Source organism: Chlorocebus sabaeus, chromosome 23 (assembly GCF_047675955.1).
Source record: "Chlorocebus sabaeus isolate Y175 chromosome 23, mChlSab1.0.hap1, whole genome shotgun sequence".
NCBI classification, from domain to species: domain Eukaryota; kingdom Metazoa; phylum Chordata; class Mammalia; order Primates; family Cercopithecidae; genus Chlorocebus; species Chlorocebus sabaeus.
The window spans coordinates 12,127,503-12,153,090 of record NC_132926.1 but is presented as its reverse complement, the minus strand read 5'-3'; the positions used below and the strand labels follow the sequence as shown (position 1 = coordinate 12,153,090).

At 46.6% G+C, this 25,588-nt stretch overlaps 1 protein-coding gene across 1 annotated transcript in view; it reads right to left on the bottom strand.

Annotated features, from left to right (window-relative positions):
* LCP2 (lymphocyte cytosolic protein 2) overlaps nt 1-25,385 on the bottom strand; it is a 49,370-nt gene extending 23,985 nt beyond the window's left edge. Inside the window, exons 1-6 of the mRNA XM_008015274.3 lie at nt 25,119-25,385; nt 20,881-20,943; nt 15,448-15,494; nt 3,327-3,392; nt 2,853-2,884; nt 1,825-1,862 (exon numbers count right to left, since the gene is read on the bottom strand). Coding sequence (XP_008013465.1) covers nt 1,825-1,862; nt 2,853-2,884; nt 3,327-3,392; nt 15,448-15,494; nt 20,881-20,943; nt 25,119-25,196 — 324 coding nt within the window. The 5' untranslated portion in view covers nt 25,197-25,385. The remainder of the gene's footprint in view (nt 1-1,824; nt 1,863-2,852; nt 2,885-3,326; nt 3,393-15,447; nt 15,495-20,880; nt 20,944-25,118) is intronic.
* Between the last annotated feature and the right edge of the window lie 203 nt (nt 25,386-25,588).

Here is a 25,588-nt window from a genome sequence, read left to right as displayed (position 1 = left end):
CACGCCCAGCTAATTTTTGTATTTTTAATAGAGACGGGGTTTCCCCATGTTGGCCAGGATGGTCTCGATCTCTTGACCTTGTGATCCGCCAACCTTGGCCTCCCAAAGTGCTGGGATTACAAGTGTAATCCTGGCCCAAATATTCTCTTTGTATTATATCCATATTCACTTTATAAATGCTTATTCCTCATCCTTCTTCAGCAAAGCCTCCTTCTGGTTTGGTGCTGCCTGATTCATGAATCACTATTTGCTCAAATAAACTCCTTAAAAAAAAAAAATTGCATTATGCCTCAGTTTATCTTTTTAAAATGGAGTATCCATACTGTGAAATGCTCAGGATTGGGTCCTTTATCTCCACTCCTTTCCCTGTATGTCCTTGCAAAGAGCTGGGCACATGATGGAGCTGCCAAGCTCTGTAGCCACTGGTGAATGGAAGCCCTCAGTTTACAGAGAGGATCGAAGACTAGCCTCAGGCACAGCACAAGAGAGGCTGCACGGCAAGGATTCCGCCTCTGTGAGTAAACAGAAGCTTTCAGCGGAAACTCTGGGCTGTTTTCCCTTTGTACCAAAGAAATCTGTGAGATTCCTTCATTCTCAGGTAGAAAGCACAAACTTAGCTAAAACTTTTTTTTTTACCAGAATCCCAATAGGACAAGGGACATTTTGTTTGTTTCTGTTTTTTGTTTTTTGTTTTTTTTTTTTTTTTTTTTTTTTTTAGACACAGTCTCGCTCTGTCGCCTGGGCTGGAGTACAGTGACGTGATCTCGGCTCACTGCAAGCTCCACCTCCCAGGTTCACACCATTCTCCTGCCTCAGCCTCCTGAGTAGCTGGGACTACAGGCACCCGCCACCACGTCCAGCTAATTTTTTTGTATTTTTAGTAGAGACAGGGTTTCACCGTGTTAGTCAGGATGGTCTCGATCTCCTGATCTTGTGATCCACCCACCTCGGCCTCCCAAAATGCTGGGATTACAGGCGTGATCCACCGCGCCCGGCCTGTTTTTGCTTTCTAAAGGCACTAGAGGCAGCCTCTTACCAGAAGGACCACATAACTGAGGGTCTGGTTACCTGGGTCCTAGGTCTGCCTCTAACTAGCTTTGTGTTCTACACAAGTCACGTTCTGCTCTCCTGTGGGCTTAGTTGCCTCATCTGTAAAATGAACAGATTGGGTTACAGTCCACAATAGAGTTCTTAGCCTGAGACTGCTTCGTGGCTGGTGACTGTGTATATAGGTTCCTGGAGAGGGACCGTACAATCCATCGGACTCTCAGAGTGGGCACTGTGACCTTGCAATGTAAAAACCAACTGGATCGCACCCTTTTGAGGTCTTTTCCGGGCTAACAGTCGGTTCTGAAGTTCTTCTCCCTCCGTGCCACCAATGGGGACTTAAGTCCATGAGAAAAGCTACTTGAGGGTAGATTTCTAGGAGTGTCCATTTTTGGAGATGGGGATTGTGAGTGGGGGGTGGTAGCAGTGGGTAAAATGCAGTCAGCAAAGTACAGCCTAGGGCCACGTGCAGCCCACCCTCTGTGTTTGTAAATGAAGGTTTATGGGCACAAAGTCAAGCCTATTTGTTTGCTCATTGTCTGTGGCTGCTTTTGTGCTCCCGTAGCAGAGTTGAGTAGCTGAGACAGAGGCTGCATGGCTCCCAAAGCCAAAACTATTTCCTGTCTGGCCCTATGCAGAGCACCTTTTCTGGGCCCTGGGTGGGTGTGCTGGCACCATGTTAGAGCCCCACTCCACTTGGCTCCATGCTGGGTCCATATCACAAAGCCGCCCTGGACACTGCTGTAAAGGTGCAAGAACAGCCCACACCATACTCACAAAGGACGACCAGCCCCCATTGTCCTCTTCGTGGCTTTCTGTGGAAGGAGATGACACCACCGTCAGCACTGAAGAAAGCCGCCGCTTGAAGGAAAGTCAAAGCTTCCCCATTTGATGCCTTCCCTCACCAATGCCCCTTCCCCAGCCTCCACCTACCTTCCACAGCCCTGGGGGTTGAGCCACTTACTGTCAGCTCCAGAGACCCTGCCCAAGGTGCTCATTCTACCTGAGGATGAGCAATGGTTCTCAACCTTTCACATGTGTAACAGTGATTTAGGAAGTGCTTTAAGACCTGTAGTTACCTGAGGGCCTGTGCCTACTGCTTCTGACTCAGCAGGACAGGCCGGGCCCCAGGAATCTGCATTGCAACACTTGTGCGATTGAACAGTTGAAAAGCTGCTTTACTGTAATCCCAGCACTTCGGGAGGCTGAGGTGGGCGGTCACGAGGTCAGGAGATCGAGACCATCCTGGCTAACGTGGTGAAACCCCGTCTCTATCAAAAATACAAAAAATTAGCCGGGCGTGGTAGTGGGTGCCTATAGTCCCGGCTACTCGGGAGTCTGAGGCAGGAGAATGGCGTGAACCCGGGAGGTGGAGCTTGCAGTCAGGCGAGATCGCGCCACTGCACTCCAGCCTGGGCGACGGAGCGAGACTCTGTCTCAAAAAAAAAAAAAAAAAAAAAAAACACAAGCTGCTTTAAAGACTCAGATGCAGGGGCACTAGCTCAGCTCAGGTGCTCACTCAGAGGCGGGGTCCCTCTGTTTTCCTCTACAGAGCCCCCAGAGTTCCTCAGTGTGTCTCTGAAGATGGTCCCAGCAGAACAGGGGCCATAAGCCAGGTGCCCTGCAGAGCGACATCTCCTCCCCTCCATCTAGACCCAAACCATTTTCTGGGTAAGAAATGGCTGACAGACAAGTCAGTAAGGTCGCCTGAATGAACTCAAGGAGCCCCCGGAGCCAGAAAGGCAAGAAAACTGAAATACCTATCACCAACTAAAGCAATCACCTCTCAGCCCTGATAGCTTTACCTGTCTCTTCAGGAAACCGCTGGACTTGGGGTCTGCAAAGGCAAATAGCATTGCGTTAACGGTCCTGTTGATTTAAGGCGATCTCCCTTGTTCCTCAATCTGGCCCAGCGAGAGGGAGCCCCAGTGGAGGACATGTCTCACTGCTCAAGAGGGGCTTGTGTCCTTGCTGCTCAGCAACTGGGCTAGGATACCCTGAAAATTCTGGAAATCACCAAGCCACATCAGTGACCTGACTGGAAGCTCATGACTGTCTGATGCTCTAGAGGGAAGTTCCCCTGATGTCCCAGACCCAGGGACAGGATGCAGGGCAGGGGAGGAAACCCCTCCCTCTCCTTGGACACCATCTTCCAGACCCCTGGGATTCAGGGGACCAATGCAGGTCAAAAAGTAAGGCAAAAACAGTTCTGTGCCTCCCTTTTAAGGTTCAACTTGGGATTGAAAAATCTTGCGTTTCCTTACACCAGCCCCACTCACTTGCGTGTGAAGATGCTCCTCCTCTCTTCGTTCTTGTTGATTTCTTGACTTAACTTACTGAGAATCCTGCAAGATAGAGAGACAGATGAAGAGACAAAACCACCTTCTCTCAGTCTCAACCTTCCCCCTGACCCTTGATGTCCCCTGGTCTATAGAAACTTGGGGCACCAGGGCCAACTTCAGCCAGCCTCTTTGTCACCTCTGCAGGGACCCTCTGCTCCCCACTTCCTCCTAGAATTTGCCACCTTATTCTCCAGGCCAGACCTTCCTCCTGCCCAGGAAGCCTTCTTTCCTCCTTGCTGATCTGTGTCTGGCTGAGCCTTCCAAGTCCAGCTCAGAGCTCCCCCTTAAAGACTTGTCAGCTCACACCTGGCTTTCCCTCTGAAAATCAGGAGCCTTAGGATCTGGATACAATAGCTGTGTATTTTCTTGTCTTACTATTCCTGGGGCTGAGGTCCCCTGGCTCTGCATGACCTGGCAGTGCTGTCTTGTTCCCAAGAATCTTCAGACCATCATCTAGACCCACAGGAATCAGCTGCTCCTTGGAGATTTCTTATCACAACCTCTAGTGGACTGTTCTGTGGCCTGCCATCTCCTTCCATCTTCCCCTCCCAGACTCCCACTCGGTGATGCGGATTCTTATAAAAGCTTGGGGAGGTATTCTGTATAATGGCAGGGGCTGCAGAATGAGAGACTCCCTGAATCACTCATGTCCCTGAGACCAGCTTTGACGAAGACACTTGAAGATATTCTTAGTCCCCAGGTTCCTTCATGTCAGAACTAGCAAATCCCCAAATCCCAGGATAGAGTTGGGGGAGCTGGGGCAGGAGGGCTCTGCTGTCCGAACTGTATCTCCAGCATGCCCCAGCAACAAGCATCCATTCCAGTCTCTCAAACATCCAGAACTTGAGACTCCAGCCCCATTGGTCACTGATGAGACCAACGAGACCCTTGGTAGTCAACAGGCTTAGTGTTTCCTCAAGATTTGGGGCAACTGGAAGGACCCTCAGATTATCAGTCCAATTTCATTTTACAGAGGAGGTGGCAGAGGCCCAGACAAAGAAGGGACTAGCGGATCATGAAGTCAAGAGATCAAGATCATCCTGGCCAACATGGTGAAACCCTGTCTCTACTAAAAATACAAAAAAAGCTGGGGCATGGTGGTGCGTGCCTGTGGTCCCAGCTACTTGGGAGGCTGAGGCAGGAGAATCACTTGAACCCAGGAGGTGGAGGTTGCAGTGAGCCGAGATCATACCACTGCACTCCAGCCTGGGCGACAGAGGGAGACTCCATATTTTTTTTTTTTTAAAAAAGGGACTAGCTTGAAGCCACACAGTAGTTAGTGGTAAAGACCACCCTTCTTCCCACAACTCACACCAGCACCAAAAGCTAGCCTTTCTAATTTCCAAGCCAGCGCCCTTTCAACGCACACACCCCTGTGTCAGTTCCCTTTCTGCTGCAAGCTCTCTGGAGGCAGACACTGTTGAGTCCCTGGCCTGCCTATGAGAGCGGCTCATGTTCTCTACTCTTTCTGCTTAACGACCATCTCAAAGTAACGAGTTTAGCCTAAAATAAACTTGCTAAGTTAGCAAAGGAAGTCCTTAGCAGCCACCATTTCTTGATTCCTCCATCACCTCCCCTGCCCCTCAACTCCCCCATTTCTCCCAATAAATGGGATCCAGGCTGGGCGCAGTGGCTCATGACTATAATCCTAGCACTTTGGGAGGCTGAGGTGAGCAGATCACTGAGGTCAGGAGTTCGAGACCAGCCTGGCCAACACGGTGAAACCCCGTCTCTACTAAAAATACTAAAATTAGTCAGGCATGCTGCATGCCTGTAATCCCAGCTACTCAGGAGGCTGAGGCAGGAGAACCACTTGAACCTGGGAGTCAGAGGTGGCAGTGAGCCGAGATCACGCCACTGTACTCTAGCCTGGGTACAAGAGCAAAACTTCGTCTCAAAAAAAAAAAAAAAAAGAAATGGGATCCAAACCTCCTACCTCATTAGAATAATAGGATAAACAAATTTTGATCAACACATTGGGTACTTAAGAGGAAAAAGAAGGAGAAAGGGAAAGGTTTGCTCTCTGTAATAATATTGTTGACAACTCCAGGCTTCTGTGACTGCGCAGAGAGAGAGAGGTTTTAAGAGCAGCAGTGGGGCCTTCCCAGTCGCCTCCTGACCATGCTGTCAGAGTGCTTGTGACATGGTTCTTTTTGGTTCCTTTAAGTGGTTGTTTCAAGCAGGCAATGGGCATGTGGGATGGAAGGACTCCTACAGAGCGGGCGAGGGAGCCCCGTTAGTGTTTTGTGTCCTGGCCATGTCAGGCAGTGCTGGCTGCAGCAGCCACTCCCATTCTGTCACCTGTTTATTCAACAATGTGCACTGAGGGCCTTCTAAGTGCTGGGAACTTAGAAGTGCTCAGGGTGCGTCAATGAACAAAACAGACAGATCCCTGCTAGTGGAGAGGAAGCTTTAAGGAGGGGAAATGTGATGCATACGCACCGTGCACAGGCAGCGTGGGGGGCTGGGGAGGGGGATGGGAGTGCAGGGGTGGGGTGCGGTTGCCATTTAAAATGATCGGGCCTCACCGAAGAGGTGACATTTCAGTAATGACTTGAGCGAGGTGGGACTGAAGCTCACCTCAACGCCCTCCTCCTACAGAGCTTGACGGCGCTCTGACCAGCTCACAGCGCTGCTTTGGATCTTGAAAGAACCTCCTGCTCTCTGTGGTGTTGCCTCTCACCAGTATCTCTACAGCCAGGCTGGAGGCTGCTGGGGCTCGAACTGGGTGAGGAAGGAAATGCCAAACCGCAGGCCTCAGCAGAGGAGCAGCAAAGAGCTGAGCGGGGGGTGGGCAGAACTGGGCCTGCCAGTTGGCTTGCAGCAAAGTGTGGGCTCCCAGGGTTCTCCTGCTTTAATGGGCTACAGGAAGCACCTTCCAAGCCTATGGGACCACTGCCAGGGACTGGTGGACGGGGCAACAGTGATGGTGGGCATAGCAGGGAGGTGGTTGCTATGGCTATCACTAGGTGCGAACCTTCAAGTTACACCCTACCCCCAGAGGACCAAGTGACAGTGAGTGGAGGGAGGTGACTCATTCTCCCTTCACCCCATAAACCCCACGCCTCACTCAGGACCACAGCAAGAAGTGACGGGGGCTGGGCAGCCATAGACAGTAGTCCTCTCTGCTTGCCTTCGTTTAAGGAACTAGCTGGCCCTGGAAATGGGCTAAACCTCCCCCCAGGAAGCCAGCCCATTGTAGGAAGGTGGCATTCTACAATGACCTGGGTTCCAGCCCAGCTGCATCCCTAACTTGCAGCGTGGTGGGTGCCAGTCTTCATCTTCTCAGTCTGAGGGCTCTCCTGGTAATGTACAAGGTACAGGGGCTGCAGGCACAGACAGTCTAACTGCAATGTCTGGCCCCAAGGGTGGCGCCCACTGTGTGACCTCAGACAAGGCAGCTGCACTCACCTGGCCCCGGATTCCTTATCAGCACAATACAGGGGTTAAACCTGATTAGTGAATCCCTGATGGGCCTGATCATCATGATTACCTAGCTCTACCCGTTACAAACACTGATCACCAGGCCCAGCCAAACCTACCTGAACAGACTCTCCGGGGAGAAGCCTGAGGCTCAGTGACATCAACCAGCCCCCAGGTGATTTTTATAATGATCCAGAAAGCTTGTGAAATAAATCCTGTTATTCTTGACACTGATGAAATTGTTCGTTTGCTTGTTTTAAAGAGGAGAAGAAGGAAAGGCAGGAGAAGGAACTTGGTGATTCTAAAGGGAGTGAAGTAGGGGCGTGGGGGTATGCGAGGCCTTAGCTGGCCTTTGACATAGCTGTTTAATTCTCCCCCATGCTTGAACAACTGTGAAGGAAGACCTACTAGTGGGTCTAGAAATCAACTTTGCTGATGACATAAGAAGAAACTATACAAGAAACGAAGGCTGGCAGGCAGGTGGAAAAGAAGGGAGAGAGGGAGGGTGGAAGGGAAGGGAAGGGAACAGAAGGAAAGGAAAGGGAAGGAGAGGGGTACAGAATAGAAAATATCAGCGCACAAAGCATCTATTGTCCCATGAAAATTCCATCTTCGTTTCCTCTACTGTGGCACGTGTAGCTGTGTACTGGCTTATGGATATAGAGCGCTTTCTTGCCACAGCTTTGGCCAACTTCTGACCTTCTTTTATAGGGCCCTCCCACAGGAGGAGCCTTGTTCCCTGGGCTCAGATTTCAGACTGCCTGCTGCTCCCTCCCAGGACAAGGCTTCCAGGCCCTGGGTAGGGCAGACGCCTCTTCCTCAGCGCTGTTCTCGCTGTTCTCGCAGTGGGACCCTGGAACTCTCCTTCTTTTCCCCACCCCTCCTCCCTGCACACATTCCCACGCTCAATCCCGCTCTCACTCTGCATTCCAATCCTTCTTCCAAGGAACAAAATGTTCTTTCCGTCTTTAAAGATCGTCCCTTGAACCAAGAGCTAAACCTTCTAAATTCTATCCTTGTTACCTGAGAAGCCAGAGGCAGCCAGATGTTTTAAGACTCAGGAAGGAGCCTTTCACCATCACCTGAGGCCTAGGTTGACAGTGTAAGAGTAGGACATAATAATTTGAGGACACAGGGTGTTCTCCCTACTTGTCACCCATGTCCCACTGCAGTTTTACATGGAGTGTTTTCCTGGTGCCTCATGGTCATTTTCCTGGTATACAAGTATAATTATTCTCATTTTTACAAATAAAAAAGGCAGGGCTGGCCAGCTGCGTTGGCTCATGCCTGTAATCCCAGCACTTTGGGAGGCCGAGGCGGGTGGGTCACCTGAGGTCAGGAGTTCGAGACCAGCCTGGCCAACGTGGCAAAAGCCCATCTCTACTAAAAATATAAAAATTAGCTGGGCATGGTGATTAATCCCAGCTACTCAGGAGGCTGAGGCAGGAGAATCACTTGAACCCAGGAGGTGGAGGTTGCAGTGAGCCAAGATTGCGCCACTGCACTCCAGCCTGGGCAACAAGAGTGAAACTCCAACTCAAAAAAAAAGGGCGAGGCTCTGAGGGACGCATCTGTCAAAAGGCACATGACCAGCATTTATGGGGAGAGGAGGCTTCACTTTGAGTGCTGTGGGCTTGCACTGGAAGAGAAGGAGCAACAGCCGAAGGAGGCACCTTTCCTGTGGGAGGGCCCTTGAGGACTGACAAGACCTGGGTCCCTGGACAGCAATTAGCCACTGAATGGGACAGGGGAGGATCATGTTGGAGAGAGGCCCTGTCACTCTTTTGGTTTTGCTGAGGGCTGGCCATACTCTTTTTTTTTTTTTTTTTTTTTTTTTTTTTTTGAGACAGAGTCTTGCTCTGTTGCCCAGACTGGAGTGCAGTGGTGCGATTTTGGCTCACTGCAAGCTCTGCCTCCTGGGTTCACGCCATTCTCCTGCCTCAGCCTCCTGAGTAGCTGGGACTACAGGCACCCACCACCACACCTGTCTTTTTTTTTTTTTTTTTTTTTGTATTTTTAGTAGAGATGGGGTTTCACCGTGTTAGCCAGGCTGGTCTTGATCTCCTGACCTCATGATCTGCCCTCCTCGGCCTCCCAAAGTGCTAGGATTACAGGCATTTGAGTGGCCACATTCTTTAACAGGCACAAGAATATTCATTTCGCCTCTGTGTCCCTTCCTCCACACCTTTCCTGTCTTCTCTGTCTCTGGTAGGGAAAGAGGCACAAAGGAGATACCTCAGTAGGTTGTTTCTGCCATTAGACTCACAGCCTTTCAGGAAGACAGACAAATACTTCTGCATTATTTCTCAGCTTGAATCTTAAGTTTTCCCAACCTAATTGCACTATTGGTAATGGCTACAGGGAGAACCAGCAGAAAGAGTATTATCCAATACCTATCTGTTGCCTCCACCGCCCACCCCATCACTCTCCTCTCCTTAATTTTAAAGTTACACTGTGGATTTAAATACAAAACGTGTAACATCCGCTCCTTTAATGAACTCCAAAAAGGCACCAGTAGATTTGAATGTGTATTCATGTATTCTATTGATTTAACCAGACTGTTGTCAGCTGTACCATGAGGGTCAACCTAGGCCCTATAAAGGGAGCCTTCTTTTTTTTTCTTTAAAAATCCTCCACCTTTACAATGTTGGAGGTGTCTTGGGATCAACCATGTCCTGAGAGTGACAGTATTTTCAGGCTGAGAGAACCTTCCTCACCACAACTTACCTTCTTAAAAATCTATTTAATACTTATATTGTAAGCGTCAGGGAAGGAAATGGAGACATTCAGAGGAGTGTAATATTGTTTTGGTTTTCTGTACACGAACACGATTTCTTTTCCAAAGGCCTTTGGGGTAATGTTCAAGACAAATAAACCTGTGTACAAGGGCTGGAATGAATAAAGTATTGAATACCTGTAAGTATCAAGGACAGCACTAGGCAATTTATGTTTGCTGCCTCCTTCAATGTTCCCCACTCCTTAGAAGTTAGCTCTTTTCCCTTCTACAGACAAGGAAGTTGAGGCTGATTGCTTAAATGACTTCTCCGAGGTCCTACAGCTGGTGGGAGGCAAAGTCAGCTTCAGAGCCTGGATCTCCCTCACTCCAAAACCCTATGTCCTCTCTATTCTTTAATCTCTCCTCTCCAGAAAGACAGAAGAGTTAAAAAACTAAAATTGCTCTAATTGGGATTTTACATAAAGCAAGAATAGCCAACACTTATTCAGTGCATATTGTTATTTTCCCATTATTTCCCCTAATTTTCCCATTAACCCTCTGAGGTAGGTGCTATCATTATTCGCATTATACAGATGAGGAAACTGAGGCTCGGAGAGCTGAGCTAACTTGCCCTCAAGTCTCATGGCCTGTGAATGGAAGGATTGGATTTCAAGCACCTGACCTCAGAGCCTGAGCTTTTTCTCACTAAGCTCTCCTATCTGCCTGTTTATACCCAAAATAATAGCACTTAAAATTGGTGGGCTTGTATAGTCTCTGTAACTGATTCTTTCCTTTTATAGTTTAGGAAGCTGAGGGTGGTCGAGGGATGTGTCCCAGGTCACATAAGTCGTTGGAAGTAGAGCTGGAATTGGTCCTTGTTACACATTTCTGCCAAGAGGGACAGTGAGTCTCTAAGTCACCTCATTAGGGCAGCCTGGACCTTCCCTTGATATCTTCTCCATTGTTCTCCATATTAACCTTTCATGTTCTATGGGCAGGCAGGCCTCATAGTCTTTCTAGGGTGCACATTCAAACACATTGGAGGAGGGGATTCCCTCACAGGCCAAGTTTTTGTTTCAGTTTTCAGAGAGCTAAAGAAATATCCCACCCCAGTCCATTCGCAACGTGTTTATAATTCTCCCGTTCACGCTAACCAGAAGCCATTTCCCACCCCTACCACCTTCTCCAGGCTCTCAAAAAAGCCAGAAGACATCAGCTGAGCTTAGCCTTAAGGTGAAAAAGGATCTTCCAAGTTGAAAGTGACTTCTTTATCTCTGTCCTTCCACCGTTCTGATTAAATCTCTTCCATCCTCCCATCTTCATAGCTACAGCGCTAAGGGAGGTTCTTAGCTCATTGGCAGGATCTTGGTCACTACCAACTAACTTGGTCCCATGTCCCCAGCTGGGCTGTCCTCCAAATCATCACTTACATGTCCTGGACAGAGATAAGACACAAATTTACCTTGATGCTTACTTCACACCAACACTGTGAACACTGGCTCCTGAGAACTGCTCACAGGACCTTTATAAATTGTGTCCTGAGAACGGCTCACAGGACCTTTATAAATTGTGTCCTGAGAACGGCTCACGGGACCTTTATAAATTGTGGCACACCGCCCCCAACCAGTCAGTTCAGTCTCTTTGCTTTCCACTCCCCCAGGTATATGCCCCAGCTGCTCTGCCCCACTGGCTGTTCCACCAGGCACACTGGGTGGTGCCTCTGTAATATGTTCCCATTTCTAGAATGTCCTACAATCCATCCTTCCTATTTCAAGATTTAACTTAGGGTCCCTTCCTCCCTTGTCTGCCCTGAATACTCTGGGGAAAATTACTCCTGCCTTCCTACTAGCGCTTGAACTTGTGCATGCATGCACCATTGCACTGTTGTAATTGTAGCATGATTGCTTTGCTTGTCTATCTGACCTCCCTTTAGAAAGTGAGTGTCCTGAGGATGACGATTCTGTCCCATATCTTTGTAGCCTGAGTAATTTTAATAAAGGCCTGATACATTGTAGTTATCTAATAGCAGTTCACTAAATGAATAAAGTATTATGAAACTATTAATCTTGTATAGGGACCACAAGATGCAAACTCAAATGCCCTCAAGGGCCACATACATACATAGACCTACATAGTTACCATTTCTAGCATTCTTCATTCCTATGTACACATCCAGGTTAATATCTGGTGTCACTTCCTTTCCACTTGAAGGACTTTTAAAAAGCACCTACAGTTTAAAAGGCAGTACAGTTCAGATTTTGTGTGTCTGGAAAAGTCTTTATTTCGTCTTCATTTTTGAAAGATATTTTTGCCTAGTATTGAACTCTAGGTTGACAATATTTTTCTTTGGCTATTTTACTTTCGAGAAAGCTGCTGTGATCCTTACATTTGTTCCTTTGTATGTAATATGTCTTTTTTTTTTTCTGACTGCTTTTAAGATTTTCTTTTTATCATTAGTTTGGAGCAATTTGATTATGATGTACTTCAGAGCTAGTTTTCTTCCTGTTTCTTACGTTTGGGGTTTGTTGAGCCTCTTGGATCTGTGGGTTTATAATTTGCATCCAGTTTGCAACATTTTTAGCCATTATGTCTTCAAGTGTTTTATTTCTGTCTCTCCTACTCTGCTCACATTAACATTCTTTCCTCTCCTTTGGGGACTTTAGACATATATTTGGCTCTTTGAAATTGTCCCAAAATTCCTTGATTTTTTTTTTTTTTTTTTTTTTTTTTTGACGGAGTTTTGCCCTGTCACCCAGGCTGTAGTACAGTGGCGCAATCTCAGTTTACTGCAGCCTCCACCTCCCAGGTTCAAGTGATTCTCTTGCCTCAGCCTCTTGAGTAGCTGAGACGACAGGCACCTGTCACCACACCTGGTGAATTTTTGTATTTTTAGTAGAGATGGGGTTTTGCCATATTGGCCAGGCTGGTCTCAAAATCCTGACCTCAGGTGATCTGTCCACCTCAACCTCCCAAAGTGCTGGGATTATAGGCGTGAGCCACCACACTCAGCCCCTTGATGCTCTTTTCAGTGTTTTGTTTTAGTTTTTTTTCTCTGTGTGCTTCAATTTGGACAATTTCTATTACTGTATCTTCATGTTTACTACTATTTTCTTTTGCAATGTCTAATCTGCTGTTAATTCCAAGCAGTGTATTTCTAATCTCAGATTTTATAGTTTACATTTGTAGAAGTTCTGTTTGGGTTATTGTTTTGTATTTTTTTAATTTCCTATGCCCAAATTTAACTTTTAGAACACATGAAATACACTCAACATTCTCTTTATCTGCTGATTTTAATCTCTGTGTCAGTTATGGGTCAGTTTTGATGTTTTAGTTTTTCTCCTCATTGTGGGTTATATTTTCCTGCTCATTTGTATGCTTGTTAGTCTCTGATTAGATGCCTAATATCATACATTTAATTTGTTGGGTAGTGAATATTTTTGCATTCCTATAAATAGTTTTAAGTTTTGTTCTGAGATGTAGTTAAGTTACTTAGAAGCAGTTTGTTTCTTTTGGGTCTTGCTTTTAAGGTTTTCTAGCCAGGATCAGAACAATTTTTAGATTAGGGCTAATTATCCCCCACTACTAAGGCAAGATCCTTCTAGGCATGCTACCCAGTGACTGTGAATCTCCAGGTTTTCCAGCCAGGCTGGAAAGGCACCATTTCCATCCCTGTGAGTGGCTACTGTTTCCTCCAGTACTGTTGGGTAGTTCTTTTGCCACCTACAGGTAGTCTCTTCTTTCATGCATGGACTGATCTGTGCTCTGCTAAAGAGGGGCCCCTCTGAAGTTCTCCAGAATGCTGTCGCTATGCAGCTCTCTCCTCGCTGACACCTGTTGAATGAACTCCAGGCTCCTGGACTCTGCTGCCTCCTCAACTCAAGTCGTCCACCAGACCCAGCACTGTGTTCCCTGCTCCCTGTGCCATGGCCTGGAGATTCTCAAAGCAGCAAGCAACCAGAGGCTTCACCGCCTTTGTTTTCCATCCCTTGGTGTCTGGTGCCCAATGTCTTGAAAATTGCTCTTTCATGTATTTTGCCTGGTTATTTGGTTATTTCAGGTGGGAAAGTAAATCTGATCCCTGTTGCTTCATCTTTTTCGAAAGCCAAAGTTCCCATGATATGAAATAAATGGTTGATGCACCTTAGGATGATCCCTCAGGGAATGATGGGACCCTGGTGAACTGGGGAGCACAAATCCCAACTAAACAGGCAGCAGACATCAGATCCGGCTGACTATTGCCACAGTAGAATATATACCCTCAATTGCCACATCTTTCACTTGTTTCTAAAGAGGCTGGATTTTGTGAAACTTTTCCTGATTTCAAAGCACAGTGGTCACCAAACTTAACACACCTGCAGCCTGGGACTGGCCCTCCAGCCACCAATTCTGATACCTGTGGGCAAAGATCCCTGTTTTGCAAAGAACTATGGTTTATCTCTACAACATCACATTTCTGCAATCATAGAAATGTTCCATATCTGTACTCTCCAGCATAGTAGTCACCAGCTATACATAGCTATTAAAATGTGGCTAGTGCCTCAGGGGAATGAATTTTAAATTTAATTTAAATTGAAGTAGCCACATGTGGTTAGAGGATATCCTTAGAAAGCTCAAGCCATCTTCAACAACATGTGTCCCTGGAGATAGACAGCACCAAAGGCAAATCCCTATTCCTCTCTTTTCCTTCCCCCTTCCAGACAAGGGAAAGCCTATAGTCATGCTAAAAATATTCTCCTTAGTTGAGCTGCCAGCATTCTTACCTATTCATGAGATCTCCCCACCTCCTAGTCCTTTGGCCTACTCCCTTTTATTATGAGGAGCTCTGAGACCCTTAGAGTAAGAGAAGGGTCCTCGTAGAAGGTCCAGAGAAGAGAACTCAAACTGGTAACACACAGACTATATGTAGCCCTTAGGTGTGTTTACTGTGGCATTCACAATATTTAAAACATTTGAACCAATGCTTAAAAATTGAGATATATCACATGAAACCCATATTTCTAGTTATTCTTGATAAATTTGAAGATTGGACATTGTTGGGTCCACATTGGCTGGAGCTGAGGAGCTGCTGCACTCTTTGAATGGAACATATGATATCTGATTTGCCACAGTCCCCACCATTCTCTATTGTTTCACCAACAATGAGGCTTTGCGATGGTTACTTTTTTCATCATATGATAACTGTGCTATTATTTTTCTTATAATGGAGAAATATTTCATCACACAGAATGTTTACCACTGCTTTGTCCAATGATGATAAAACAAAACAAAACAACAGGGCTTTGTGTGCCAATTTTACACATTTATAGTGGGCTCCTGCAGGTATTTGAGTATGTGAGACCTTTACTAGAGGGATGAAAAATACATGGCATGACACGCATACTGCAACTTCTCATTTCAGCACCTACGGCAGACATGAATAATCAATCACAGCTCCCTTTCCTTGGGATTCTTCTCAACATAACCTCCCTGGCAGCCATTCCCAAGCACTCAGTATCGACACATAATCATGTCCATTGCCGTCATCTGATTCAGCTCTCATTTTACTGTGTGAGAAATGGCGGTCAAGAAAACTTAAGCCATCACTGAGTCAATGGTGATGCCACGATGAAACCTTGACACTGGTGCTATTTCCACAGGCCCAAGCACCCCATGAGAAGAGAGGAAATGAAAACACGGGCCAAAGTTGGGCTTGTTTTTGGCAAGAGCATCCAGGTCGCCAGCTGGGCTGGATCTGCGACTTCTGTTTTCCAGCTCTTCATGTAACTTCTGTTCCCCACATCCTGCCCTTGCCCTCATCCTTCCTACTTGCTTTCTTATTTCAAGCCAACAATGACATAGAACTGACCCAGCCCTCACTCACACTACTCCCTATTCCCACCTCTGCTCCCAGATCACCCATAGAGTTGGAGGAGTACTTACGGCACCCGGAGCTTGGGGAACTTCTGGATGTCATTTTCTGTCAGGTTCTGAAATGAAGACACATATGGTAGGCAGGTTACAACCCACAGAGAAGGCTTTGAGTAGGAGGGGAAGAGTGATATGTGAAACAATATAGGGAGCGGTGGGGACTGTGGCAAATGGAGGAGAAACCTCCCGCCCACCCACCCTCCCAAAGTGGGCAGCCTCTAGATGTTTTGCCTAAAAGCCTGTGGGCCTGGTGTTGCTGGAGCTGCTTTTTCAAAAGGAATCCTTAAATCTGGGTTTTATGTGAAATGCTCTGAGTTCCAAATGTTGACAAATAATTTTGACTTAAGCACTGTGAGAGCTAAATCTGTGAAACCAAACGACTCGTTTTATGGGTTGCATTCGGCCATGTTGTGACCTCTTCCCTACACCCCAGACCTCAGGCCCTCTCAGTCTCCACAAGGTCAGCTGCAGAGAAGCCAGCCTGGAGCACTGTGTGCCTCTTTTACCGACATCACACCCCGGAGAGCCTCTTTCACCAGGGTTATTGGTAGAATTCTTAAGATATGGGGATGCCATGCAAAGGCTTTCCTGAGGGAACTGAGAAGGGAGAGGAGAAAGAAACTCATATTTGTCAAGAACTAACCCTGGGCCTCTGCCTCTTAACACCTTAGTGATCAACTCTGTGATGCAGGAGTTACCAGCATTCTCATTCCGCAAGTGAGAAAGCCGAGGCTCAGGGATATGAAGGGGATTTCCACTTGTGGGAAATGAGCTGGGGCTAGAATTCCACTCTAGGACATCCACAGTCTATTTTCTTCCTGCAAACCTCCATCCTACCATGTCTGATCCTTTTGAGGGCCCCCGTGCCCCATGTTGGAGAGGAAGATCGGGGGAAAGGTGAAAGGAGGCATCTGGGAGGGAGGAGGAGAGGAGAGCACGTCAGAACTGGGAACAGAAAAGAGACTGGGCATGCTTTCCATAGAACCAATGATGAGCTGACAAAGGGCTCCACCACCATTCTAATTAAGGCCGGAAGGCTGGGTAGTTAGGGTGGGAGCTCTGGAATCAGATGGGCTGGGTTTGAATTTTGGTTCATTCACTTAGCAGCTGTCTCATTTAGGGCATGCACTTTGCCTCTCTGAGCCTCAGTTTCCTTGTTTGTAAAATGGGGACCATAACAATAATAATGATACCCACTTGTCAGGGTTGAGAGGACTGAGTGGGATGATGTATGTAATGTGTTTTGGCACAGTGCCTGGCACAGTGTGTGACGGAGAAATGGAGGAGTAAGAAGAGGAATTTCTACCCCTGGTGGGGAAGCAGCAGGGGTCTGGGTGAGTCTTAGAGTTTAGTGTTTTTGCTTCTTTTCCTTGTCTGTTCTGGGAGCTGCCTGTCAGGTTTTCTGACCCATGGAAAGATCTGGGCACTATTCTTTGATCAGCTGGCACAGAGGTTGGGGCTAGGGCATCTTAGCAACATGTTCACTGGACCCATCTGATCCAGCTCATAGGCATGATTTCTGATTTGGACGCAGATCAGACCACCTGAGGCAGGGTTGGGGCTGGTGAAGGGAGTCAGCCAGAAGTCCTGAGGGCATCAGGCTTTTGGCCAAGCTTCTTAACTCCTCTTTCTTTCTTTCTTTCTTTCTTTCTTTCTTTCTTTCTTTCTTTCTTTCTTTCTTTCTTTCTTTCTTTCTTTCTTTCTTTCTTCCTTCCTTCCTTCCTTCCTTCCTTCCTTCCTTCCTTCCTTCCTTCCTTTCCTTCCTTCCTTCCTTTTCTTTTCTTTCTTTTTTTCATCACTGAGCAGCAGCATCTCCCTGCTTCTGAACTACCCCCACTCAGGAAGGTACCAAGACTCATGTTTTGAGTGTGGTGTGAGGAGTTGAAGCCTTCCTAAGGGCTGCCAGAGGGGCGGCAGCTGAGCCCTGAGCAGCTGGCCACCAGCTTCTGCTCTGCTGAGAGGAGGGCGTAAGCTGAGGGAATTTCAGGAAGATTGTGGAGGAGGAGGTGGATGTGAGCCTGGCTGGAGACACATAGGAGCAGAGTGTTAGGAAAGAGGAAGACATTCAGAACAGGGACAAGAACTGTAAGGAAAGATGAGAGATGTTGAAACAGAATTTTTGGAGAGTTTTGCTATGTGATGTAACCCCCTCTTCCACCTCTTCCAAAAGCCTTCAGCAAACTCTGGGTTATTTGCATGATGATTTTGGAGTTAAGATTTGTGGCTTTGTGGGAGTATGATTATATGCTGTGGGTGTTGAGAAGAGGGGTACATAAAGAGGAAAGCCACAAACTGGGCCCTGGTGGGAGAGGCAATGTGGCAGACATGGCTGCTTGCCTACCCAATACCCACTCTCCCTTTGTTTTCCTACTGACAGGACCTGGATTTCATTCAGGGCAGTAAATGTGCTTGTTCAAAATATTTAACTCCCCAGACTCCCTTGCAGAGGGTGGAGGTCACATGACTCTGCTGTGGACAGTAAGATACAACCACAGTCTGCTGGATGGAGCTCCTGGAAAAGTTACTACTTTCCTGGAAAAAAGGGAGCATGCATTTACCGTTCACCATACACCTTCTCCTCTTTGCCTTTCTCCCCTCCTCCCTGCCTTTCTCTCATATCTCCCTGGAGATATGATGCCTAGAGGTGAAGTGGCCAACTCATAACCGTTAGGACAGAAGCCACAGGCTTTTCCATAGGTTAGATGAAGGCTGGGTTCTTGATGACTTCCTTCACCATTGCCAAGCACCCCCCCTATACATTTATTATTACTTGAAACAGACTGACCCTTATTTGGTTAGGCCACTGTGGTCAGGTTTCCGCAACATGGGTCACATGCCTTCCCAACTGACACAGGTCTCAAGCGCCTTTTCTTTTTATACCTTGTAGAAGCATAGCTTCTACCAGATAAGGATCTATCCTTTTCAGTGGAAAACAAAAATGGCAAGGAAATAAAGAAAGAAGGGAGAGAGAGAGAGACAGAGAGAGAGAAAGAAAGAAAGAAAGAAAGAAAGAAAGAAAGAAAGAAGAAAAGAAAAGAAAGAAAAGGAAGGAAGGAAAGAAGAAAGAAAGAGAAAGAAAAGAAAGAAAGAAAAGAAACAAAAGGAAGGAAAGAAAGAAGAAAGAAGGAAAGAGGAAGAGATGGAGAGAGAGAAGGAAGGAAGGAAAGAAAGAGAGAGGGAGAAGAAAGAAGAAAGGGAAGGAAAGGAAAGGGAAAAGAGGGAAGAGGAGAGGGCAGGACAAGGGAGGGGAGGGAGGGAGGAAGGAAGGAAAGAAGGAAGGAAGGAAGGAAGGAAGGAAGGAAGGAAGGAAGGAAGGAAGGAAGGAAGGAAGTTAGGAAAATAACTAGGGCCTTTCACTTTTGCCTTCAATAGCAGAGTGGCCCTGGAATTACAGAGCTGGAAAGGGTGATAGATGAGTAATTAGAGCTTAGATCAAGCATCCCCAATTGTATCCAGCACACTTGTGGTGGAGGGTGGGTTTCAGCAGAAGCTGCCTTTACATCTCCCAGTTGCTGGGACAGGCACTGGATTCTGCTTCCTTTCTTCTGGTCCCTATCACCCTACTTTCCACTTCCTCCTCTTCATACAATGAACAGAATGTGCCACATTGTCTGAAGAACTGATAGAGGACTGATTGGAGCAGAGGAAACATAGCTGCCTAGATACTATCTCTCAAACAACCCTGTTCTACCAGGCCTGACACTCCCACTGGGACTGTTGTGGGGAATCACAGAGCTGGGAGGGGTCATCACCCACTATGACCCAGTCCACTGTGCTCAGTCAACAGGGTAGGAAGCAAGGCAGGCTGAGAGAGGGCAAGTGCTTGCTCAGGGTGACCCTGAGGAAGACCCTGTGCCCGAGGCAACAGGGCCTCGCAGGCACCATCTGCAAAGATGTCTTCCTCCCTTTCCGTTCAACTGTGATAAGTCTCTGTTCTCAGTGCTAATAGCACCAGAATGAAATATTTGGGTTTAGCAGTAATTTGCAAGAATAGCACTAAAACTCCAGGAATTCTACTGACTCAAATCTCACTACGAATAAAAAAATATTGTTAAAAACTCAAATGGTATTAGACTAAATTAAGTGTATACTTTAGTTCAATTACGAGGTCTGTGACATAGAACAAATCATATCACAGCTCTGCATGTGTTTCCTAATCTGCAAACGAGGTAGTTGGAAACCTTTCTGAACATACGTTTCTGCTATAAAACAAGTTTCTAGAAGGCAGAAATCGCATCTTAACCATCTCTCTATCCTCACTACCTATAATGCTCTCCAGTATGTAAAAGCAGCTCAGGAAACTGCTTGTCAAGTGAACCAATAGGCAAATGAATGAATGATTTAGGTGGACAGTGAGTAAATATGTCTTACATGGCACCTGGAAGCAAAACTCAGACCAATAGGAGCACAGGTTAGTTTCAGCATAAGACTTGAGAGCTGCCTAGAAAGGGCCAGATGACTGTGGGTAGTGGCGAGCTCACCATCACTGAAGGAATTCAAGAAGATGTTGGTAGCAGAGATGTAATAGAAGAAATGGATTGGTGTTCTCTGGGGGCAAGCTGGAGCTGTGATCTCTCTGGTCTCGTCCAAATGGCCTGAAGTCTCATGGTCAAGTTCCCTTACTGACAATGTCTTACAGGGAGACACAACTTAGCTTATTGTCCTCACTCTGAATTTAAATTAGGAACATCTACCCCCATGAGACCCTTGAAGTCTTGTTTTCAAAGAGTCAAGAAAAGTTCCCAGAAAGGATGATTTGATGCAGTCAGGGTCTTTCTTAACCCGTGGGCAAAGGTGTCATTTCAGGGAAAATGTTCAAACCACCTCCCCGACCACAACCTAGCACCTCTGTCCCCACCATTAAAGTTGCATCATTTTCCCTTTAATGGCTTAGTCTTTAATATGCATCTGCACCTTGGTCTTAGACTTCAAGCTTTTTGAAGTATAATACAGTGGAGACAGCCATATCACATGTGTGTTTGATACAATATCAGCTTTATGAATCTGGCAGTGAGAAAGAAGGAAGTAATTGAAACAATGAGGGTGATGCCATCCTTTATTTCACTCATGAGTATGTGCTCCACAGTGAGAAATGGGAGGTGAGAAGCTTCTGTTCACCCATATGATCCTTCTTCCCCTTGGGCTGCTCAAAGGATGGATGGCATTTAACTAGATTTTCCAGATTATTTTTTTACTATACTTGGATTCCTCTTTAAAGTGGAAGTGGAAGATCAGAGAAGGGTTCTGGATGGTAGGATCCTGAGAGGTGGTGAGAGAGGGGGCCCTACCAAATTTCTGGAGAAGGCAAAGGGCTGTGTGGGGATCCTAAAGACAGGTGTTGACCATGGGTGTCCCCGGGGAAAGAGTAGGCCAGTTGGCCCTGCAGCCGTGGGGAAAGGTGCCGAACAGTCTTGGTTTCAGTGTGTTGGACTAGCCAGAGCTTACCAAGAAGCGAGCCCCATCGATGTGGTACTTCTTCACTGCCTTCTCACAGTCCTTATAGTTGAGCTGCAAAGAGAAGAGGAAGGTGTTGTCAGTGACGGGCAGGCTCATACCATTGGTTCCTCTCCCTTGTCTGCCCCAGAAACTTAGCACTTTGCGGTACTTGTGGCTAGCCAGGCTCCCCACTGCCCTCCCTTGGCTAACAGAGGGCCCAGTCCCCACCTCAGCCTCGCTTTCACTACCCCCTTGGGACTGCCTGAAATGGAGAAATTGCCTTGCTCTAAGGCTTCGGGGCCAACCCTTCCAGAAAGACTGCCTTCAAGGCATGCAGAGCTCTGCCCTATGCTCCTCAGGAAGGTAGAGAGGGGCTGAAAGAAGAAAAGAAATACCATCCATTGTCTCGATGCCCAGAGACAACCTTAGTGTTTCTTTCAATGCTTTCTTCCTAGCATGTTTCTAAACATAATTGAGGTTATGATTTAGATTCAATCTCATTATCCTGACTTTTTTTTCTCTTAAATTACCTGAAAGGATAATATAAACACTGCCTAGTGTTATGCAAACTCAATTTAAACAATATTTTAATGACCACAACATTATTTAATCATTCCCTTATTGCTGGATGTTTATTTACCAAACTGCTATTTCAATAATGATAATAAAAATGGCTAACAATTATCAAAAGCTTTCTGTATGGCAGGCACTGGTCCAAGTGGTTAAGCTAGTCTTCAATCATTTTACCCTCACATTTTGCAGATGGGGAATGAGAGACACAGACAGCAAGTAACTTGCATGAGGTCCATGGATTTTAGGTGACAGGTTTCAGAACAGGCTTTAATGTCTCTTTCAGAAATATTCCCCTTTTAATATCAGTATAACTTATATATGGTAAGTAAAATGAGCAAATGAAAACGCAGCTTCATTTGTTTGCAGTACATCATCCCAATCAAAATAGAGACCATCATGGATGCTGTTTTGCAAAACTTTTTCCTCCCTCTTTGAGATAAATTGTTTAAGTCAGAATCTCAGAACAGAGTTATATAGTATCCATATGAATGAGCATTTTTAAGACCTTGGTTATTTTCCTAAACCAATCAGCAATCATATGAAATGCTGGTTTCAACTTGTCCTCAACAGCATAAATGTTCACATTTGAAGTATCTCTCAGCTTGCTGCTTTGAAGTGGAGCATTTAAGGTTAAATGTTTCTCCTTGAGGATCCCAGGTTCTCCTCACAAGGCGGGGCCTCATGGTTTGTGGCAGCCTTCTTTTGGAGCACATTTTAAACCATCTTTTTATCTTATAGCTGACAAATCCAAAGAATAAATACAATTGTTGTGACGTCTTAGCTTGGAAGGGCAGGATGAATATCACACTCAGAAAGCTGACTTAAAAGTTGATATTGAAAGCACGTCGCGTCTACAGAGCCCTGGTATCCCTTTTATCTACAGGCAGTGGGGGATAAGTGGTTCTCAGAAAAGTCAACTGCCTTTAATTCATCATTCTCACTGTTATCATTATCAGATAAACCAGATGATTTTGAAGAGTGATAACTTTGTGTCTAGATCAGCAGACAGTCCTGCAGACTGGGACCCAGGCATTTGATTCTGCTCCAGCAAGATCTGGGCTTGTGGACCTCAAATCTGTATTTTTAAGAAGCATAAAGTGGTCCAGAAAAGTTACCTGGATTTGTAGTAAGGAAGCCTGAGGCCTCTAGAGGCAAAGAGGCTGGTCTAAGGTCACACAGTGTGCTGGGATACCAGCTGGGACCCCACCTGGGATTAGGACTCATAGCTCTGAGCCAGTGCCTCTCCACTGCATAACCCAAAGATGTTCTCCTGCAAGTCGAAAGGAATTGGACAGATTGAACAAATATACAACATGGTCTCAGTCCTCAGGAGCTTATATTCCAGACACAGGATGAGATACACATGTCAGAGACAAGAAGACACAAAATCCCACCAGCCTGCATTGGTGTCCCCAGCTAGGAGCCAGTTAATAGAGAAGGAAAAAGGGCAGATGGAACATGCATTAGGACCCATCTGTCTGCTGGGTGCCTTACACCCATCATTTCCTTTAATCCTCACAACCAGCCCATGGAGTTAGTTACTGTTCATATCTCTATTTCACTGATGAGGAAGTTGAGGCACAGAGAAGCAAAGCAACTATGGGAAAGTCACCAAGCTAGCAGGTGGCAGAGCCAGGGCAAGGTGTGTCTGACTCCAGAGCTGACTCGGGAAGTGTCTCCAAGGGAGGCATCTCCAGGAAAGGCCTGACCCCACTACTTGGGTAGAGTTTGCATCTGCAGATCAATCCTTTACATGTCATGATTGATGGCTGAGATCCATTCCTAAACAACTCTGTGGTCCATTTATTTGGTATTTTCTTTCAGGGGGCTGAGGTACTCAGAATCTGAAGGGTTTTTATCCAAGTCTGTGGAGAGACTAGGACTTCCAGGATCACAGATTCACCTCAGCTCCTAGTTTCTCCCCTCAGTCCACTTATGCCAGAAGAAGGAACCTGCTTGGATGCCGTAGATTTGTCCTGGGTTCTGAGATATCCAGGAAGAAAACTCTCCCTTCTCCCAGCTCAGGCACAGATGTCTTCCGATAACATCCCTGAGACATGGTCCATCTCCCTGTACTGACGGGAGTTTTAGGGATCAATTCTCTGTTGCTCAATTGGATTGTGTAATTCTCCTGGTCACACCTGAAGGTCAGGCCTGTCTGTGCCTCTCAGCCCATCTCAAGTCTTTCTCTTCATAATTCTCAATTCCTTTCTTTTTCCTTTACCAAGGTAACATGCCACTTTATTCCCTCTTGGCAAGTTTTACCTTGTTGCCCTATCTTATTTGGTCTATATTTGAGAAAGATATTTAGAAACAACCTTAAAACCTTAAAAAACCAGTTGTGCAACAATATTTGCTGAAACCTAAGTTTATTATGACCTTGCAGAAGGAAAATAACAGAAATGAAAGCACTAAATGTAGTTAAAAAAAAAAACAACAACAAAAAAACAGGATCTGTGAGCTGCACCTTTACTATACCACACCTAGTTTAACATGTTCACATTTTCTTCTTCAGGTTGGGGTAGAACAGCTGTGACTATAAATGCCTTGGAACTGCATAGACTCCAGGTTTGGCTATATGTCCTAGGGAACCTCGTCTACCCGCTTGAATCTCAATTTCCCCAGGAAAAACAGGAAGCTGAGTTAGATGACTTCTACCATCTTAGCTTTACCATCTCATCTTTATGACAGTCTGGAATGTCAACAGAATCTGATGCCAGCCTGCAGGGATGAGGGTGTTAGAAACTTAAATGTCTCTCACAAGGCATCTTCCCGCATGGTCAGGGTAGAGGGACCCTAACTAAGTCACGTGGCTTGAGATCTGCCCAAGCAGATGTGTTGTCCCCTTCTGCCAATGACCAAGCACAGGGATCCTTCAATCTTTCCTCTAAGCCCAGAAGACAGGCCAGCAACATTCTGGTCCCAGCACTGCCACAAGCCTCTTCCCCTCTAGGGGCCTCAGTTTTCATAGCTATAAATTGGGGCTTATATCAGTTTTCTGGCCTGCTTCACAAGACTCTCATAAAGCTCCAAGGAGACTCTGCCCCAAGCAGGAGCTTGAGGACCCCCCTCAGGGTTGTGAGCAGTGAAAGCCTAAATGCCGTGTCTGGCACCTGCTCATCTTAGTCCTCTAACCAGCCCTCCCACCCTGCCTATTCTTTCTCCCGCCTCCAAGACGCCATGTCACCCCTTTCTAGTAAGGAGCGTTGATCTCATTAGCAGTTGCAACAGTTCTCTGCATCTCAGAGCATGGACTTTAAAACCAGATAGGTGTGACTTGAAACTTGCCTCTATCACATGTGGTCCCTAGGGCTTCGGACCATTTCAGTTCCCTGAGCTGACTTTACAGCTGAGTCAAGGGGATAACAATGCTGACCTCACAGGAGAGTAGGGAGCGTTAAATGGGACGGTGCCTGTGAAACACTGAATTCAAACCCTAGCACATAATAGGCACATACTCATTTGAGGGCTCCTGCTCACATCCTTCTCTCCCGAACTCATTGCCAGGAAAACTCAGCGGTCTATATGGCGCTCACTCAAACAGTAAAGTTGCCATAGGGTTCCACTGCTATCTTATACACCTCCCACATTCTGCCCCAATTCCATTGTCAAGCCTCAGTTCAGCCCACCAAGGGCACTATCATCATGACCACTCACACAAAAGCAAGGCTCACCTTCTTGAAATAGTCAGCAAGGCTGTCAGGGTCCCAGCCCAGGACCTCTGAGCGAAAGGGCACATTCCTCAGTGCCATGGCTGCTCTCCCAGGAGGAAGCTCACAAGCTGAGCATGAGCGCTGCACCCATGGGCAGAGAAGCTCAAATCCAGAGCTCGGAGGCGTTCTTGGCTCTTCCAACTCCCTGCTACCCTGTGGAACACCCTTGTTGGAGCCGATGTCTTTTCTGCCACAGCCAGATCCCAGAAAGCAACGACTTCCTCTGCGAACAAATATGGTCTCTTCTCAGAAAACGACTCAGCTAGTTTCCTTTACCACTTCCTCTGCTGGGCTCTAAATAAGTAAACAAGGAAGCCCAGCTCTGGGGGCTCGAGATGCAGAGACAGCCCCAGAGTTGGTAATTCCCCACTGACTCCAGTCATTCCAACCCAGTAGGAGAGGCAATGAAGGGGTCTTAAACTCCGATGTGA